The sequence below is a fragment of the Chelonia mydas genome, chromosome 2 (genome assembly GCF_015237465.2).
Source record: "Chelonia mydas isolate rCheMyd1 chromosome 2, rCheMyd1.pri.v2, whole genome shotgun sequence".
Classification (NCBI taxonomy): Eukaryota; Metazoa; Chordata; order Testudines; family Cheloniidae; genus Chelonia; species Chelonia mydas.
The window spans coordinates 242588444-242608673 of NC_057850.1; the positions used below are offsets into that span (position 1 = coordinate 242588444).

At 43.8% G+C, this 20230-nt stretch overlaps 1 protein-coding gene across 1 annotated transcript in view; it reads right to left on the reverse strand.

Moving 5' to 3' along the window:
• UBE3C (ubiquitin protein ligase E3C) overlaps window positions 1-20230 on the reverse strand; it is a 168930-nt gene that overhangs the window by 114057 nt on the left and 34643 nt on the right. Inside the window, exons 6-10 of the mRNA XM_007054110.4 lie at window positions 16851-17008; window positions 12095-12248; window positions 11383-11600; window positions 10882-11036; window positions 155-342 (exon numbers count right to left, since the gene is read on the reverse strand). Of these exons, the coding sequence (XP_007054172.1) occupies window positions 155-342; window positions 10882-11036; window positions 11383-11600; window positions 12095-12248; window positions 16851-17008 (873 nt within the window). The remainder of the gene's footprint in view (window positions 1-154; window positions 343-10881; window positions 11037-11382; window positions 11601-12094; window positions 12249-16850; window positions 17009-20230) is intronic.

A 20230-nucleotide genomic window follows, 5' to 3' on the forward strand; every position in this document is an offset into this window, starting at 1 on the left:
AGGATTCTTATACATTTCAATACCACGATTGAGCACAACACCAAAAAGTTGACAGACAAGCAGATCATCATCATTACAGGCTTGCATGCGACTACAAACCAGAGTCAGAGTTTTAGGCCCACCAGAGTTATAGTTCCATATTATTGGTACTTGCCTGACTTTTGGCACCATCATTCGGTGTTGCACCATTAGTGTGTGGCAGATTGATGCCATCAGCGTGAAGACTTCTTCACTAGCTGAATCTCTCCAGACCATATTCAGTAAAGTGTTTGTCTGCTGTTTTGTATCCAGTTTCTTTAGACACTCCTCAGTTATATACTGTACTGATATTCTCCCGTCACCCTGTAAATATACCAAAAAACGATCAGTTTTGAAGACTTCTTAAACTTTTAACACTATGGAGCCTACAGTTTCTTTAAACAAAGCTTCAGAATTTTACTATAATTAACACAGTTCACTCCCCCACAAAATAAATGTATTAAAAACCATTTCACAGGTTACAGCAAAATATTTTGGAGGTGGTTTAAACCCCACCTCACCTCACCCCACCCCTCCCCCCCAAACACAGGCAGGCACATGAGTCAGTACAATATGTGCCTGATCCAATGCCTGCTGAAGGCACTAGAAAGACCATCTTTGACTTCAATGGGCTTTGGAGCAGACCTATATATGCCTACTTTCCATGTCCACGCATATGGCCAGATCCTTAGCCGGTGTGAAATATTACAGCTCCACCAACATCACTGAACTATGATGATTTAGCCCATGGATGGGAGCACTCAAATCTTTCACTGTCTCTCTAGCCACACATACATACATACATACACACACACACGTACATAAAGTGCTCACAGGCGGAAGGGGGAAAGAGAAGGGCAGATGTACAGAGAAGGGCTACTAGGATGATTCGAGGAATGGAAAACCTGTCTTATCAAAGGAGACTCAAGGAGCTTGGCTTGTTTAGCCTAACTAAAAGAAGGTTGAGGGGAGATATGATTGCTCTCTATAAATATATCAGAGGGATAAATACCGGAGAGGGAGAGGAATTATTTAAGCTTAGTACCAATGTGGACACAAGAACAAATGGATATAAACTGGTCATTGGGAAGTTTAGACTTGAAATTAGACGAAGGTTTCTAACCATCAGAGGAATGAAGTTTTGGAATAGCCTTCCAAGGGAAGTAGTGGGGCAAAAGACCTATCTGGCTTTAAGATTAAACTCGATAAGTTTATGGAGGAGATGGTATGATGGGATAACATGATTTTGGTAATTAATTGATCTTTAAAGATTCATGGTAAATAGGCCCAATGGCCTGTGATGGGATGTTAGATGGGGTGGGATCTGAGTTACTACAGAAAATTCTTTCCTGGGTATCTGGCTGGTGAATTTTGCCCATATGCTCAGGGTTTAGCTGATTGCCATATTTGGGGTCGGGAGGGAATTTTCCTCCAGAGCAGATTGGAAGAGGCCCTGGAGGTTTTTCGCCTTCCTCTGTAGCATGGGGCACGGGTCACTTGCTGGAGGATTCTCTGCTCCTTGAAGTCTTTAAACCACGATTTGAGGACTTCAGTAGCTCAAACATAGATGAGAGGTTTTTCGCAGGAGTGGGTGCGTGAGATTCTGTGGCCTGCGTTGTGCAGGAGGTCAGACTAGATGATCATAATGGTCCCTTCTGACCTTAGTATCTATGAATCTATGTGGCAGAGTGCTATTAAGCAGTGGAGTCTCCTCGGGGGAGGTTTTGCCTATTCTGTTTTAAGTCAGATACAGTCGGGTATTTATCAATTATTGTAAATTGTCTCTGAACAGACCTTTAGATTCCATTTTTACCAAACTAGCCTTCAGGTGCCAAACCACAAACTTCCATGGAACATTTAGTTAAAGATCTGCCAGCATTTACATGATCAAAACTATGCAAAATAAGACTTCAAAATCTTTAATTTAAAAAAATCTTTAAAAGTAAGTTAATAGTAGCTTGGAAAGCACCCTAAAGAAATGAGACTGACATATAAAGTCAATATATTATATATATTTTGCTAGAGAGCTAAAGTTCCACTAATGAATGAGGGGAAGGAGCAGCATATACTTTAAAATGTTGATAGCTAATAGAAATATTAATATAATATAATAAATTAGGACAGTTGATTAATTGCAGTTAACTCATGTGATGAACTCAAAAATTAATCGCCATTAAAAAAATTAATCGTGATTCATCGCAGTTTTAATCACATGGTTAAACAGAACAACAAATGAAATGTATTAAATATTTTTTCACCTCATACCAGTACTGTAGTGCAGTCTTTTTATCATGAAAGTGCAACTTACACATGTAGATTTTTTTTTTATGTAACTGCAGTCAAAAACAAAAAAAATGTAAAACTTTAGCGCTTACAAGCCTACTCACTCCTACTTCTTCTTCAGCAAATCACTAAGACAAACAAGTCTGCTTACCTCTACAGGAGATAATGCTGCCTGCTTCCTATTTACAATATCACCAGAAAGTGAGAACAGGCTTTTGCATGGCACTTTTGCAGCCGGCATTGCAAGGTATTTACATGCCAGATATGCTAAACATTCGTATGCCCCTTCATGCTTTGGCCACTATTCCAGATGACATGCCTCCATGCTGATGACGCTCATTAAAAAAATAATGCGTTAATTAAATTTGTGACTGAACTCCTTGGGGGAGAATGGTATGTCTCCTGCTCTGCTTTACTTGCATTCTGCCATATATTTCATGTTATAGCAGTCTCGGATGCTGACCCAGCACATGTTCATTTTAAGACAATTTTCACTGCAGATTTCACAAAACTAAAAGAAGGTACCAATGTGAGATGGCACTCGACGGAAGGTTTAAGAATCTGAAGTGCCTTCCAAAATCTGAGAGGGACGAGGTGTGAAGCATGCTTTCAGAAGTCTTAAAAGAGCAACTCTGCGACGCAGAAACTACAGAATCTGAACCACCAAAAAAGAAAATCAACCTTCTGCTGGTGGCATCTGACTCTGATGATGGAAATGAACATGCGTCGGTCCGCACTGCTTTGGAACGTTATTGAGCAGAACACATCATCAGCACAGATGCATGTCCTCTGGAATGGTGGTTGAAGCATGAAGGGACTATGAATATTTAGCGCATCTCACACATAAATATCTTGCAACGCTGGCTACAACAGTGCCATGGGAAGGCCAGTTCTCATTTTCATGTGACATTGTAAACAAGAGGCAGGCAGCATTATCTTCTGCAAATGTAAACAAACTTGTTTATCTTAGCAATTCGCTGAACAAGAAATAGGACTGAGTGGACTTGTAGGCTCTAAAGTTTTACATTCTTTTGTTTTTGAATGCAGTTATTTTTGTACATAATTCTACATTTGTAAGTTCAACCTTCATGATAAAGAGATTGCATTACAGTACTTGTACAAGGTGAATTGAAAAATACTATTTATTTTTGTTTTTACAGTGCAAATATTTGTAACAACAAAATATATAAAGTGAGCACTGTATGCTTTGTATTCTGTGTTGTAACTGAAATCAATATATTTGACAAGGTAGAAAACATGCAAAAATATTTAAATAAATGGTATTTTATTATTGTTTCACAGCATGATTAGTTGCACGATTAATCACGATTAATTTTTTTAATCGCTTGACAGCCCTACAATAAATATGTACAGTAGACATTTGTGGCAGAAAAAACAGTTACCTACCTTTTCGTAACTGTTGCTCTTCAAGATGCGTTGCTCATGTCCATTCCATTTCAGGTATGTGCACGCTCACGTGCACAGTTGTCGGAGATTTCTGCCTTAGCAGCATCCATAGGGCCGGCTGTGGTGCCCCTTGAAGTGGCGCTCCCATGAGGCGGCATAGCAGGCGCCACCGGCCCTGTGCCCTCTCAGTTCCTTCTTGTCAGCAACTCCAACAGAGGGGTAGGAGTACAGAAAATGGAATGGACATGAGCAACACATCTCAAAGAACAACAGTTACGAAAAGACAAGTAACAGTTTTTTCTTCTTTGAGTGCTTGCTCCATTTTAGGTGACTCACAAGCAGTATCCATGGAGGTGAGCTCAGAATTCACAGCTTAGCGGCCTGTAGTACTGCCCTACCAAAGACAGCATCGTCCCAGGCCCGCTGGGTCAGTGCATAGTGGGACATAAAAGTGTTGACAGATGACCAGGTGGCCACTCTACGGATATCCTTGATAGGCACGTGCGCCCTAATAGAGTGGGTGGTGACAATCGCCAGAGGTGGCACCTTCGCTCGGTCATAGCAGAAGCGAATGCAGGCAGTGATCCAAGAAGAAATTCTTTGAGTGGGTACAGGGCGACCTTTCATTCTGTCGGCCACAGCAACGAATAATTGCGTCGACTTACAGAACACCTTGGTCCCGTCAATGTAGAAGGCCAGAGCCCTTCTGATGCCCAGAGCATGTAGCCTGACGCTCCTCCTCCGACCTATGTAGCTTTGGAAAGAAGACTGGTAGGTAAATGTCCTGGCTCGAATGAAACAGAAACTACCTTGGGAAGAAAAGCCAGGTATGGCCTTAGCTTAACCTTATCCTTGTAGAAGACAGTGTATGGTGGCTCCGAGGTGAGCACCCGAATCTCAGATACCTAGCGGGCTGACATCACAGCGAGCAGGAATGTGACCTTCTAGGAGAGAAGAAGGAGGGAGCAGGGAGCCAGTGGCTCAAAGAGAGGACCCACGAGCTGTGACAGTACCAGATTCAAGTCCCACAGAGGGACGGGGTCCCTGACATGCGGGTAGAGGCGCTCCAGGCCCTTAAGGAATCTGGCTGTGCTAGCCTGAGCAAACACCGACCTGCCTTCGAACAGCAGGTGGAAGGCTGAGATGGCCGCTAGATGGACCTTGATTGATGAGAAGGACAAGCTCTGGAGCTTGAGGTGCAGGAGGTAGTCCGGAATAAGCTGCAGCGAAGCTCGCTCAGGAACAACATTCTTGTCCGCAATCTAGCGGGCGAACCATTTCCACTTGGCCAGATAGGTCACTCTGGTGGACGGCTTCCTTCTTCCCAACAGAACGCGCTGAACCTCAGCCAAGCACTGCTGCTCCTGTGCGTTTAGCAATGCAGCAGCCAAGACGTCAGATGTAACACCCTCAGGTTGGGGTGCATAAGACTGCTGTGGTTATGGGAAAACAGGTCCGACCTGAGTGGTAACTGGAATAGGGTCATTACAGAGAGGTCCATCAGAGTGCTGAACCAGTGTTGGCGTGGCCACGCCAGCAGTATGAGGATGACCTTCACTCTGTCCTATTTAATCTTCTTGAGGACCCTGGATAGCAACAGCACCGGAGGGAAGGCGTACATCAGCGCCCCCGACCACGAGAGCAGAAAGGCATCTGATAGGGATCCTCTGTCCATGACCCCAATCGTGCAGAGGACATGGCATTTCCTGTTCTGCCGGGGAGTTCCCCACCTGCGGAAGATGGAACTGACCACCTTTGGATGAAGGGATCACTCATGGCAAGACGAGAATATCCTGCTGAGGGAATCTGCCAAAGCATTCTCGGTCCCTGGGAAGGATAGCTCAGTGGTTTGAGCACTGGCCTGCTAAACCCAGGGTTGTGAGTTCAATCCTTGAGGGGGCCATTTAGGGATCTGGGGCAAAAACTGGGGATTGGTCCTGCTTTGAGCAGAGGGTTGTTGGACTAGATGACCTCCTGAGGTCCCTTCCCTTCCCTGATATTCTATGATTAAGGTGAGCAGCTACAAGATGGATGTCGTGCTGCAGACAGAAATCTCAGAGCCAGAGGGCTTCCTGGCAGAGGGCAGATGGCCTGGCTCCGCCCTGCATGTTGATACAGAAGACTGTAGCCGTGTTGTCAGTCAATTCCTAGACCACCCTGTCTTGTATATGAGATAGAAAGGCTTGGCAGGTTAGTTGTACCGCCCTGAGCTCCCTGATATTGACATGCAGGGAACGATCACAACTGAACCAACGACCTTGAGTGCTGAGAGCGCCCAGGTGGCTAGACAATACAAGGCCGGGATTGCAAAGGGAACGCCTTCCAACACCGACGTCAGATCCTGCCACTATATGAGGGACAACAGTACGCTGTCCGGGATCCAGACCACCCGGTGCATGCTGTGCCGGTTGGGAACACAGACCAATGACAGCCACGCCTGAAGAGGTCTGAAGCGGACTCATGCGTGCCCGAACACATAAGTTCACGCTGCCACGGGCCCAACAGCCTCAGGCACATTTGGGCAGTGGTGAGCGGGTGGGCCCATAGGCCCGCAATGAGGTCCACCATGGCCTGGAACGGAGTGTCGGGGAGGAAGACCCTGGTTTGAGTGGAGTCAAGGACCACTCCAATGAATTATATGCATTGTACTGTGTTAAGGTTGACTTTTTCTCGTTTATCATCAACCCAGGGTCACAACAGGTGGAACATACCAGGTCGAGATGTCTCCACACCTGAGCTGGAGACAGGCCCCTTATCAACCAGTCGTCGAGGTATGGGTATATTTGGACTTCCTGACGGCTCAGATTCACTGGCACTAAACACTTTGTGAATATCCTCGGGGCTGACAAGAGACCAAAGGGCATCGCCACGAACTGGAAATGGCACCGTCCCAGTATGAAGTGGAGGAAGCATCGGTGCCCTGGGAAGATGGAAATATGTGTCCTTTAAAATTGAGGGCAGCAAACCAGTCTCCCAGATCCAGGGATGGGATGATGGAGGCCATGGAGATCATGCGAAACTTCAATTTCTTGAGAGACTTGTTGAGGCGATGCAGGTCTTGGATGGGTCTGAGGCCTCCTTTTGCCTTTGGAATCAGGAAGTAGAGGGAGTAGAATCCTCTGCCTTCCAGGTTCCGAGGGACCTTTTCCACTGCCCTGAGGTACAGGACGTTTTCGACCTCCTGAACGAGGAGTTGATCATAAGAAGAGTCGCTGAAGAGGGACAGGGAAGGGGACTCGGAGAGATGGTTGTCTATAAACTGCAGGGTGTAGCCCAAAGAAACCATATCTAGCACCCAGCCGTTCCAAAGGACCAGGCCGACCGGAAGGGGTGGAGGCGGTTGAGGAAAGGGAGAGTTGTATCCAGTACATTGGCTGGGGTGCCGTCCTCGAGTGCACCCTCAAAATGACTGCTTCTGGCTTCCCTGACTTCTGGGAGGGTCAGGTTGGGCAGCCGGGCGGGAAGAGGACAGGTAGCACCTCTTAGATCCTTTGTCCTTTTCCTTTCTCCTGTAGGAGCCAGACCTGGAAGCCCCCCAGGACCTAGACTGCGTCACAGGAGGAGGACACAGAGGATGGAACGTCTTCCTGGATTGCTGAGTGGTGTGCAAGCCCAGGGATCGGAGGATAGCTCCTGAGTCCTTGAGCCCATGGAGCCTAGAGTCAGTTGGCTCAGAAAAGAGCCCCGAACCCTCGAATGGCAGGTCCTGGATTGTGGTCTGCATCTCCTGGGACAGTCCAGAAGCCTGCAACCAGGAGCTGCGTCTCATGGCCATTTCCGATCCAACCACCCTGGCAGCCAAGTCCGTCGCGTCCCAGGCCATGTGGAGGACTCCCTGGGCCACCGCCGTGACTTCGCTCACCAACATGGCAAACTCTTGGGCACACTCCTGTGGGAGGGTCTCCATTAATTATTCAGGGAGTCCCACAGGTTAAATTTATAAGGTCCTAGCAGGGCCTGGTGGTTAGAGACCTGAAATCGTAAGCTGGCTGTCAAATGAACTTTCCTGCCGTATAAGTCAAGTCTTTTGGCCTCCTTATTTTTCAGTGTTCCGCTGGTGTGGCCTTTCGTTCACCGCAGACACAACCAATGATACCGCAGGGGGATGAGTATACAGATACTTGAAGCCCTTTGCAGGAACATAGTATTTCTTTTCCGTTTTCTTTATTCCGTCAGCGGAATAGATAAGGGGACTTGCAACACCAATTTGGCTATTTTGAGCAACGCTGGGTGGACAGCCAATGCAATTTTTGCCGGTGTGGTGGCTGAGATGACACTGAAGAGGTCAATCTGCAAGCAAAGATTTTCAGTCACCCATTTAAGGAGGGTCTGGTGCTCCTTAAAGTCATCCAGGGGACTGCTGGTGTGGGAGGGTCCGGCCACCGCCTCATCTGGGGATGACAAGGACAATTGTATTGCCTGAGGGATGGTGTCATTCCCTCCCTTGTTGGGGGAGGGCTCCCTCGGTGTCGGGGTACAGTACGCGGGCTCTGCTTCAACCGCAGTGCCATGTTCCGATTGCAGCACCAGCAGTACCTCGGCTGGTTTGTCCGATGCAACCAGGGAGGGCTGGGAGTACTGGACCAGCATCACCAGCACCCTCCAAGGGTTCCAGTATGGCCAATGGCGGGGCCACGGCTCCTGCTGCGTTGGCACTGCAGCCAGTGCCGCCTCGGTCTCCCATGTCGGAGGGGAGTTGCCCCGTCTCAGTAACGGGCTAAAAATCACAGTCTGAGATCCCAAACAAGCCCTCCAGGACAGAGACGGACGACAATGAGACCTTCTGGGAGAGGCTGTTCGGCGTGTAAGTGACCTATGGCCAGATGGTCAGCGGTACAGGGAATGGTGCCACGAGTCCGGAGTCCCTCGTCTAGTAGGAGAGGAACTCGATGAAGGTCTAGGTTGTCTGGCCAGCGAGCTAGGCTGCGGTGCCAGGTCCTGAGGTTGCAGCAATGGGGACTTGCACCTGCGATCCTGTGATCTGAGGTGTTCCACCAGTCTATGCTGCAGCACCCTGCTGGCTTTCCCCTTCGGTGTCGAGAGCAGAGCCGTATCGGTCACCTGGTGTGACACCTGAGGAGCCTGCTGGTCTTGCTCCTTAGCCGCCGGGACTGCTTCAGGCACTGAAGGCCCCATCACTGGCTAGGAACCCCTGCTGCTGCCCAGGGTGGGAGACGGGTCCCTGGCACGTCTGACCTCCGCGGTACCCACATGAAGCCCCACAGCGGGCACATGGCCTGACACAGGTCCTTTGCCCGAGGCCCCCGCTCCTTCCATGCCGAGGAGGTTCTCTTCCTCAGCCTCTTCTTTGGCGCAGGCGAAACAGAATGGTGCAGGACCAAGTCCAGCGCCGACAGTACGCTGCATGCCAAGGCTGAAGTGCCAGGTGTAGGTGCCATAGTGGAGGGTTGCGACACCGGGCGAAGAGCAGCCTCCATCAATAACGTCCTCAGGCAGATTTCCCGCTCCTTCTGGGTCCGCGGGCGAAGTTCTTACAGATGCAGCACCTCTCTTTTCTATGGCCTTCTCCCAGGCGCCTAAGAGAGTTATCGTGAGGATCGCTGATCAGCCTTGGCCTGCTGCATGACGCACACAGCTTGAAGCCGGGGGAGCGGGGCATGCCCCGCTCAGGACAAAGTTCAAACTGGGGCTCTACTGACTAACCAACACTATCAACTATCTTTGACACTATGCACAACAACAACTGAACTAGTCAATGGATAACCACTGCTGCTCTTGAGAAGCAACACAAGGCGCTCCAACCAACCGTCACAGACGGTAGGAAGGAACTGAAAGGGCGTAGGGCCAGCGGCACCTGACATACCACTGCATGGGAGCTCCACTCCAGGGCGCACCACAGTCGGCCCTACGGATACCGCTAAGGCAGAAATCTCCGACAACTGTGCACATGGGTGCACACACACCTAAAATGAAATAGACATGAGCAAGCACTCAAAGAAGAATATATAAATTTCTCCAAGCGAAGAATATAATATTTTCAAGTGGGAAGATTTGATGGCTGTGTTCCTTGACAACTCAGTGTTATCAGATACAAGCCCTACAAGGTTCCCTTTAAAATACAAAATTAAACGAGAAAGTCAACTGACATTTCTTTTTCTATCAAAGTAAATCATTCTAAATCTCATACTGTATTCCTACCGAAATTAATTTTAATGGGTCACTTTTTTCAAGAATTTTATTTTGCTTGGAAATGGCAAAATCTGAAAGTATATTAAGTTAAAGAAAAGTGTGTTGATCTTCACAAAATTTCATGTGGAAAGCTATTTTGAGACCCTTTCATAAGCAGTTTCTATAAGTATTTCTCTGTGGAATCCAACATTCACTTCCCATCCCTTCCCCTGTAAAAACAAGATTAAAAATAAAAGGAAGCCTTTAATCAGATAATGTTTTATGAAGCAACAAACTTTTTAACATAAATTTGTGTCTTATGATTGTGTTGCTGCTCCTGTACTTTTAAGAATTCTTGGTTATTATTATTTGTATTTTTGTAGTGCCTAGAAGCCCAAGTCATGGACCAGGACCTCACTGTACTATGCGCTGTACAAATACAGTAACTCCCCACTTAATGTCCTCTCGCTTAACATTGTTTCAAGCTTATGTCCCTGATCAATTACAGAACATGCTCCATTTAAAGTTGTGCAATGCTTCGCTATAATGTCATTTGGCTGCCTGCTTTGTCCACAGCTGGCCGCCCCCCATGCCGCCACCCCCGCCCCGCCCCCAGTGGCTCCCTCCCACTGGCAGACCCTGTGGATCAGCGCCTTTCCCCTCATCCCCCTGCCTCCTGCCTGCGGCAATCAGCTGGCTTGCAGCTTTCAGGAGGGAGGGAGGGGGGAAGAGCAAGAACTCGGCGCGCTTCCCTCCCCTGCATCCTGAACGCCACAAAGCAGCTAACTGCCACGGGCAGGAAGCAGGGGAGGGAGGGGGGAGGCTGCGTGCCGAGTCCTCGCTCCTCCCCCCATCCTTCTGCACCCTGAATGTCGCAAGCCAGCTGATTGCCACGGGCAGAAGGGAAGGGGGAGGAACGAGGACGGGGTTTCACTGCATCAGCGGTAAATTAAATGAGGGGAATACAATGAAAGTGCCTTCCTCAATTTTAACTACGGTGTTGCTATAATAAGATTTTATTCAGCGGAACCCTTTAATACTTACAGGTATGGTCATCATCTTACTGATTTCTTCATCCTCATCTTCAGAATCACTGGTTGCATCTTGACAATGTGCACTAGTAGCAGACACAGGTAACTGAGAAAGAAATGTTTGAAGTACCCTTAAATACACAAGTAGCCCCTCCTCTGAAAGGGATCCTACAGCAAATAAACAAATAAAACAAAGTAAGCAGATCATACTGTACTATGGCTGAATATAACAGTGTTCAACAAGAATCCCTTATCAATAAACAACATGCTCAAAAGCTTACAATTAAAGTATGCCCTATATTGCAAAGAATTATATGAATCTTGGAATGGGCTGCAAGAAGAATACATCTAATGATCTTCATATTTTAAACTGTCCATCACTTTTGATTTCTTTTTCAGACCATGAAGAATACTAAAATATACTATGGTGATACGTAACATGTCAATTCAAAGAACTATATTATACAGTACACAAAAATTCATTTTAACTGAATAGATTATATATTTTTCATACCCAAATATGTTTCACCAACAGTTAAAACAAAGTAAAACAGCCATGGAGCTCTATCACTTTTTCTTGAACGCCTGCTTTCTGTTAATAGTGCATTCAGGAAGAGTTCATAAGGGAAAAGTGTTTGCACATCTGCAAGCGCTGGAATGATGAAATGGAATATCTGATCTGTAAAAGGTGCTGCCAGAAACTCCTCTGTGAAGGCAGCAAAAATCTGTTGCCTGAAAGGGGGGAAAAAAGGTTCTTTACAGAAAATGTAAACACAACTTTTCACCAGCACATCCATAAAGTGATTGATCATCAACTTGCGAGTCTGAACACATTATTTTATCTATCAAGGAAACTATGTATAGCTGCATTCCTTAATTCTATGCCACTATATTGAGCTCGTCAGATTACTCAAATAATTAATTTAATCGGCCCTTCTCAATATTATTCTATTTGTATTTTTCTTTAAAGCCTAATACACCCACATAAAACTATCCTGAAACCATTTCAAGATTATGAACAATTACATTTAACTGAAGTGCTGTAAAGAATTTCAGAAAACCTACTTCAGTATATTATTGCACTATCACATAATAAAACTAGTTTTTTCTGTAATACTGTGCACTCAACAGCACATATAAAAACTTAACTAAAAACTGCATGTACCCTATGTATCTAAGATAATAATGAGTTGATATACAAATATTGAAAGATCTCCTTTGATTACCTTGCACCCTCTGGACAGGAGCTATATGTAAAGTGCAATGGTTTCAGAACATTCTCTAGCAGTATTTTTGCAATAGGAACTCGAGAGACATCAGAATATTCAATACTTGATGGAAGCTTGTTGTTAATTAACAAATAAAGCGACCTGTAGTATCCTGAAACAAATAAAAATATATGCAACCATTTATTTCTTGAGTTGTAAAGAAAACTGCAATTTATAATTAGGAGCGCTTTACAATTCATAGCAAAGTCTGATTTAAACAATTAATAGATAAACTGGAAAAATGCAGCAAAAAGGCAAAAAGCTATATTCACAAAAGAAATTGGATAGGTCATCAACAGTTTTTTTGGAAATGCAGTTTATTTTGTAAACTGCAGAGACAGATAAATGTATACAGAATTAGCCTGACTTTCAAAAATAACCTTCTCCTGCTGAACTGGCTCTTTAAAGCAGTTGCCACCTAAACACAGTATACTAAATCTCCTATTTCTCTGAACTCATCCGCCTGTCACATTTCTGACAGTTGGTTTTTTGGCCTTTTGGACACCATCAATGCCTCTCACTAGATCCAAAAACTTCCAGAGTATCATATGACATCCAACACACATACCTGCTGTTGGAGGAGTATCACAATTCTACAAATACTTCTACAAATACTCCACCAGTCTGGATTGAAAATTGCTCCTAAATTGTGGATTTCTTGCATAACAACATGATGTTGCATTGACTATACCACAAAGATGTGGGTGGGAGGTAATCTGAACAGCATTTAGCTCAGTAAGATCCAAAGACTATTGCATGATTCCATCCTATCCTTAATTCACCTTCTTGCTCAATGAACTTGAAGTGTAGAGCAGGGGTGGGCAGCGTGGGACCGTCCTGTCCAGCCCCTGAGCTCCCGGCCGGAGAAGCTTGCCCCCAGCCCCTCCCCCACAGCCACGCCGCCACACAGCTTGTTCCCACCCACCTCCCAAGCTTTCAAATAAGCCTGTCTGGCCTGCCACTCTGAGTGGCAGGGTAAGGGTGGGGGGAGGATAGGGGGTGGGGTTCCGGGGGGTCAGAGAGTGGGGGGGGGGGGATAGGCATCGGAGTGCCAGGGGGCCTGTCGGGGGCGGGGGTGTGGATGGGGCAGTCAGGGGACAAGGAGCAAGGGGGGTTGGATAGGTCAGGAGTTCTGAGGGGGGCAGTCAGGGGGCTGGATGTGGGAGGGGGCGGGGCCAGGCTGTTTGGGGAGGCACAGCCTACCCTACCCAGCCCTCCATACCATTTTGCAACCCCAATGTGGCCCTCGGGCCAAAAAGTTTGCCCACCCCTAGTGTAGAGCATGTGAAAACTAAGGTAGATTCACACATTTTCTAGAGATATTACAGTTCTCATATGCTTTTATCATCAGTAATAAAAACCATCCTATTCAAATTACCTGCTCTAGTCAGTGAAAATCAGTCCATGACAACGACACACATCACAAAAGCATATTTGGAAGGTTTCTAAGGCATTGAAAAGTTGAACTAACTTTTCCACCCTTCACACTGCCTCTTAAAACCACACCTGAGAGAGTTTAAACTTGCTCTGCAAGCACAGCATCACATCGTAATAGCTGAAAGTGAAGTGCAGTAAACATAGTACTCTTATGAAGAATCCTTTGTTGCACCCATTTCCTGGAAAGAACATTCACTGTTGCCAAAAACTGGAAATGTATATTTGAAGCTCACTTGCTGGAGACTATAAAACATTTGTTTAACTTTAAGAAAGAGGGTATTGTTAAAATAGTGCGTATTTTAACTGTATTTCTCAAATGAAGCACTTCTTCTCAAGTGTACACTTGTAAATATGGATGTGCACTGAACTTGCCCTGTAGCTGACATTTCAGCTAAATTGATATTACTACTTTTAAATTGCCTTTGTGTGATAAATGGCCTCTAGGTTATCTAGATTTCATACATACCTACAATTTATTAATACTAGGGCTAATTAAGGGGTATTTCAGCAGTAAAAATTATTTGAGTTTGAAAGTTCGAGATATCAGTTTCTTATTTTTATATGTTACAGTGCCTTTATATTGCCACAAACACTTTTTCTTACTATAAGGCCATGTGTACCCTAGGGAAAAGGTGCATTTTTAAACACACTAGCTAATGCATATTAACACGTATTGAGATTCTAGTACTGACAAGGCAGCTGTAGCTCTAACGTCTATGACTTGATTGAGGTAAAACCTAGGGTCCCTCTAAATTTTACTCTTACCAACTTGCATGTTAAATTTAATGGTTACTTTATCTTACAGTTACTGTTGCTCTTAGAAATGTGTTGTCCATATATATATGCCATGATCCACCCTCTTTCCCTATTATTATGAAGTTCCATAACTCATGGATTCCATATTGACAAAGGAATGGAGGGTCCCCTGCCTTTTCCTCTCAGCTGGGCGGCACAAGGACAGTCAGGGCACAGGCATGGCCCCAAGGAAGACTGTTGGCCAAAGGAATCCAAACTCAGGTGTGCAAGGCACATGCACACCAACAGTCATAGACATTAGAGCTACAGCTGCCTTGTCAGTACTAGAATATATATGGACAAATACTTGAAGAACTACAACTTGCCTTGTCTATATTAGTATTTTAAACACATTAGCTAATACGTGCTAACATGAGTTAAAAATACATTTTTCCTAGTGAAGACAAGGCCTAAAAGGCTGATATACTTTACGTATATATGATATACTATACCCCTACTCCAGAGGAACTGTGCAAAAAAAGTTTCATCTGTACTCTACTCCAAAGCCAGTATTTAAATCAATACACGCAGGAGGTCATCTAGTCCAACCCCCTGCTCAAACCAAGATCAATCCCCAATTTTTGGCCCAGATCCCAAATGGCCCCTCAAGGATAGAACTCACAACCCTGGGTTTAGCAGGCCAATGCTCAAACCACTATCCCTCCCCCGCATAATATATAAGCGCATTCACAGATAAGCAGTGCGTCCTTCACAGGTCTTTCCAGAAGCTATGAATAATTAAAAATAAATATTTAAAAATTATTTCTCTGTGTGTTTTCAACCCTTTGAACTTCATCTTTAAATGTGAATATATTATCACTTGCCAAACCCTGAAAACTGTTTTGTTCCCCTTTTTATGGTGCAATTTCATTTCATTAAGCAGCTCTTGTGTCCCCTGGACCAAATCCCACTTGCCTTAACTCACTTAAGTTATTATTAACAACTTGTATTACAGTACTGCCTAGAGGCTTCAAGGAAAAATCAGAGGCCAGTTGTGCTAGGCACTGGACAACATATCAAACATCTGTTAAGCTCTTTTGGGTAGGGGCTATATGATAAGATGTAACAAGTGGTGGAAATAACAAATGGAAAGTACAGGAGATGCAGGAGCTAAGGTAATAGTTATCAGAAGCACAGGCTAGATGGATTGTGTGCAAAACAGTTTAAATTAATGATATAAACAAAGATCACAAAAGTGTTTTGTACAATAACTCAGGTATCATGTACGATTAAAAGGACAGCACAACTGCCATTATCATGCAGTCTTACTGTTTTTGCTTTTTGTACTATGATCAGACAGACAGCTGAATTTTATGGACCTAGATTTTTAACCTATCCAGATTTAAATTCTCGTACATCAATTTTGAAAACTGGATGTTATGTAGTAATGACAAGCTAACATCACTATATGGAGGTGACACCTTCAAAAATACTTTATACAAGAGCTAAACAAAGATACAAATTATGGTGTTCTTAATAGCATACTATGAAAATGTGTAATAGCTTCTAGGCAAGCCAATTAACGTATTGCAATCTCACTCACACTGTATTATGCTCTGGTAAAAAGTAATTTCTGACTGTAGCAGTTCCACCTAAATCAACAGGACTAGCATAACAGCAGGATTTTGTCCTTTAAAATATGGATCTATTCCAAGAAGTGACTGTAGAAATGACATCCTGGAGTTCTGTGGTTTTTTCCTATAAATGGCTGTCAGGTCAAACATGATCAGTTAAGAAGAAAAAGTTTTTCCATTCCCTTTGATATAAGTCTGGCAAACTCAACCCAGGATCAGAAAGCCAAACTGCCTTCTTTCCTTCTTGCACATCCCACAAGTAATAAAAGTTCCACAAGCCAAATTACACCCTCAGTGACACCTATGCAATCCATTTGCTTTCAACAGGTTTGCACAGATGTAACTGCCTGGAACTTTGCAAACAACTCTATTGATGATGGAACAAAGGAAATAGAACATAGCTCACTATCTCTTTGCTGTGTTGGTACTGTGGTGCTAACAGGATTAAAAATTAACAAACACTTTTTAACACCATCTAGCAGATAAAGGGAGATCATCTGTTGCACAAGAAGGTAACATTTTTACAAAGTTATTTTTCAGAGTAGAACTGCAGTTTGGGTCTTGGGGGGAGGTTATCTGCTCACATGTAAAACAGCAGATAGATGAAAGAAGCATATTCACTATATAATATTAGCATATAACAAACTAAATAGTAAAACACATTGCACTAACAACCTAGTAAAACATACAGTTTAGAAACACGATTCCAAAGAAATCAAGTATTGAGCTGTAACTTTCTGTTCACAAACATGTTCATTAAAACTATGGGTCAGTGTCAGAACTACTTAATGTTAACCATAATGTCTGTTGTCAAAATACAATGTGTTTCAGTAACATGGCCTTCAGCAGTTACACATTTGTTCAAAGTTTGTGTTTTTTCCACAACTTCTAATATTCCTGCTACTGACCTTTTTGAACCATGTAGTGCAAAATTTGTTCAAATAGTGATGCCACATAGTTGGCATCTTGTAAAACAGGTAAATACGTATTCTCAGATGAAAATACCTCAAGCATTCTCATAGGAAGTGCAACATTCAGACTGTCATCGTTGCAGTTTTGCAGTAACCTGTAAATAAAATAAAATTCACAATTACTTAACAGGAGAGGTTTTTCCCATTTAAGTTAAGATTTATGCATACTTTTTAAAAATTGAGCTACGAAGATTTTCACATCTTCCTTAAAAATAATCTTATTCATAATGGATTCTAAACATCCTCAGGAGTTCAGCTATCTTTACAAGACAAGTGCTTCAACAACCCTGGAACATAGGAATTGCCAAACCAGATCAAACTCACGGACCATCTAGTCTAATATCCTGTCTTTGGCAGCGGCCAGCACCAGATGCTTCAGGGGAAGGCACAAGGATCCAAGCAACAAGCAGCAGGAACCATGCAACAAGCAGCTGTGGGATAAACTTGTTGCACACAAACATGTCATTCTAATTCCCAATACAGCTTGGTTTAAACCCTGAAGCATAAGGTTTTCTATTCTTTCCTGAAGTCTTTTTTTTAGTATTAACTATAACAAATCTCGATGTTTTTCTTTTCCATACAAATATCCAATCCCTCTTTCCTAAATTCTTGGCCTCAATGACTTGCAAAGTTTAGTGGCCTGCAGCATTCATTGGATAGACACAATCATTATGAAACTCCTCAGAAGAGAAGTCCAGAGTATCTATTTGCCAACAGGTATGACATGAACACAGAAAATGAAGCCAGGTCTGCCAGGACTAAGCTGTGTGGGATTCTGGAGAGGCAGCTGAAGACAGTCAGATGTGTGACAAAAGCTCTATCCTCAGCTACAGAACAAAGTGCTAGACATTCTACTCTCTATACTTCTTTGGTAAACTATTCATCAAATACCTGCAATTACAGAAATGGGGGAGAATAAATATATGGCACCATGATGGGTTGGGGGTGCATACGGGCTAGGAAAATTAAGAAGGGAAAGGTTAAAAGGACAGTCCCAAAATCAAGGAAATAGAACCTTAGAAACCTGGTTGGATCAGCTTTTAAGTTCTACCACGGGCAAAATGGAGTTTCACTCCGCAGAACAATAATGAAGCCTAAGGTCCAAATAGTCTAGTTTGTATTATGTAGTTTATATTACATACACACACCTATATTATAGTGAAAAAAATCAACAATTTAAATAGGGCCACTGCCAACTTGAAATCTAGCCATTAAAAAAAGCATTAAAAGTAGTTTCTGTTACTATCCCTGCCCCAAAGATCCCCTGTTAATTTCTATAATTTTGCATTTGCCTATCCCTCTTTTATTGTGTAAAAAGCCAATTCGAACAGAAAGAAAATGATAGGCTATACAGGAGAATCAATGACACTAAGAATACACAAAATACTGACAAATCCACAAAGTAAAAAAACTAAAAAAAAGAGAAAAACATTTCCACTAATCTCTTTAATTTATAGTAATTTTAGGTGTCATTTGTAAACACACTAGTTAAAAAATGTCCAGAAAAAAGAGGATGATTTTAATTGACTGTGTCACTTTGAATCAAGAACAAAACATGTCAAACCAACCTAATAGCTCTGACAGGGTAACAAGGCTTGTGGATAGGGGGAAGTGGTAGAACTGACTTTAGTAAGGCTTTTGATACTGTTTCTCATGACCGTCTCATAAACAAACTGGGAAAATGCAACCTAGATGGAACTACTATACCAATGATGCATAACTGGTTGGAAAACCCTTCCCAGAGAGTAGTTATCAATGGTTCACAGTCAAACTGGGTAGAGAATATCAAGTGAGGTCCCACAGGGATCAGTTCTGGGTCTGGTTCTGTTCAAAATCTTGATCAATGACTTAGATAATGGCATAGAGGGCACACTTACAAATTTATGGACAATACTAAGCTAGGAGAGGTTGCAAGTACTTTGGAGGATAGGATCAAAATGCAAAAATATCTGGACAAACTGGAGAAATGGTCTGAAGTAAACAGGATGAAATTCAATAAGGCCAAATGCAGAGTACTCCACTTAGGAAGGAACAATCAGTTGCACATATACAAAATAAGAAATGACTGCCTACAAAGGAGTACTGCGGAAAGGGATCTGCGGGTCGTAGTGGATCACAAACTAAATTTAACACTGTTTCAAAAAAGCTAACATCATTCTGGGATGTATTAGCAGGAGTGTTGTAAGCAAGACACAAAAATTAATTCTTCTGCTCTACTCTGTGCTGATTAGACCTCAACTGGAGTATTGTGTCCAGTTCTGGGCACCACATTTCAAGAAAGATGTGGACAAACTGGAGAAAGTACAGAGGAGAGCAACAAAAATGACTAAAGGTCAAGAAAACATGAGCTATGAGGGAAGATTGAAAAAACTGGGTTTGTTTTTTCTGGAGAAGAGAAAACTGAAGGGGAACATAACAGTCTTCAAGTATGTAAAAGGTTGTTATAAAGAAGAGGGTGCTATGTTGTTGTCCTGTTCTTAGTGGCTAAGGAGAAGTAGTAATGGGCTTAAATTTCCACAAGGGAGCTTTAGGTTACAGTTAGGAACTTTTTCCTAATGTCTAACAGTAGTTAGGCACTGGAACAAACTACCTAGGGATGTTGTGGAATCTCAGTCACGGGAGGTTTTTAAGAACAGGTTAGAATCATAGAATATCAGGGTTGGAAGGGACCTCAGGAGGTCATCTAGTCCAACCCCCTGCTCAAAGCAGGACCAATCCCCAACTAAATCATCCCACCCAGGGCTTTGTCAAGCCTGACCTTAAAAACTTCGAAGGAAGGAGATTCCACCACCTCCCTAGGTAACCCATTCCAGTACTTCACCACCCTCCTAGTGAAAAAGATTTTCCTAATATCTAACCTAAACCTCCCCCACTGCAACTTGAGACCATTACTCCTTGTTCTGTCATCTGCTACCACTCAGAACAGTCTAGATCCATCCTCTTCAGAACCCCCTTTCAGGTAGTTGAAAGCAGCTATCAAATCCCACCCTCATTCTTCTCTTCCGCAGACTAAACAATCCCAGTTCCCTCAGCCTCTCCTCATAACTCATGTGTTCCAGTCCCCTAATCATTTTTGTTGCCCTCCGCTGGACTCTTTCCAATTTTTCCACATCCTTCTTGTAGTGTGGGGACCAAAACTGGACACAGTACTACAGATTAGGCCTCACCAATGTCGAACAGAGGGGAACGATCACGTCCCTCGCTCTGCTGGCAATGCCCCTACTTATACATCCCAAAATGCCGTTGGCCTTCTTGGCAACAATGGCACACTGTGGACTCATATCCAGCTTCTCGTCCACTGTAACCCCTAGGTCCTT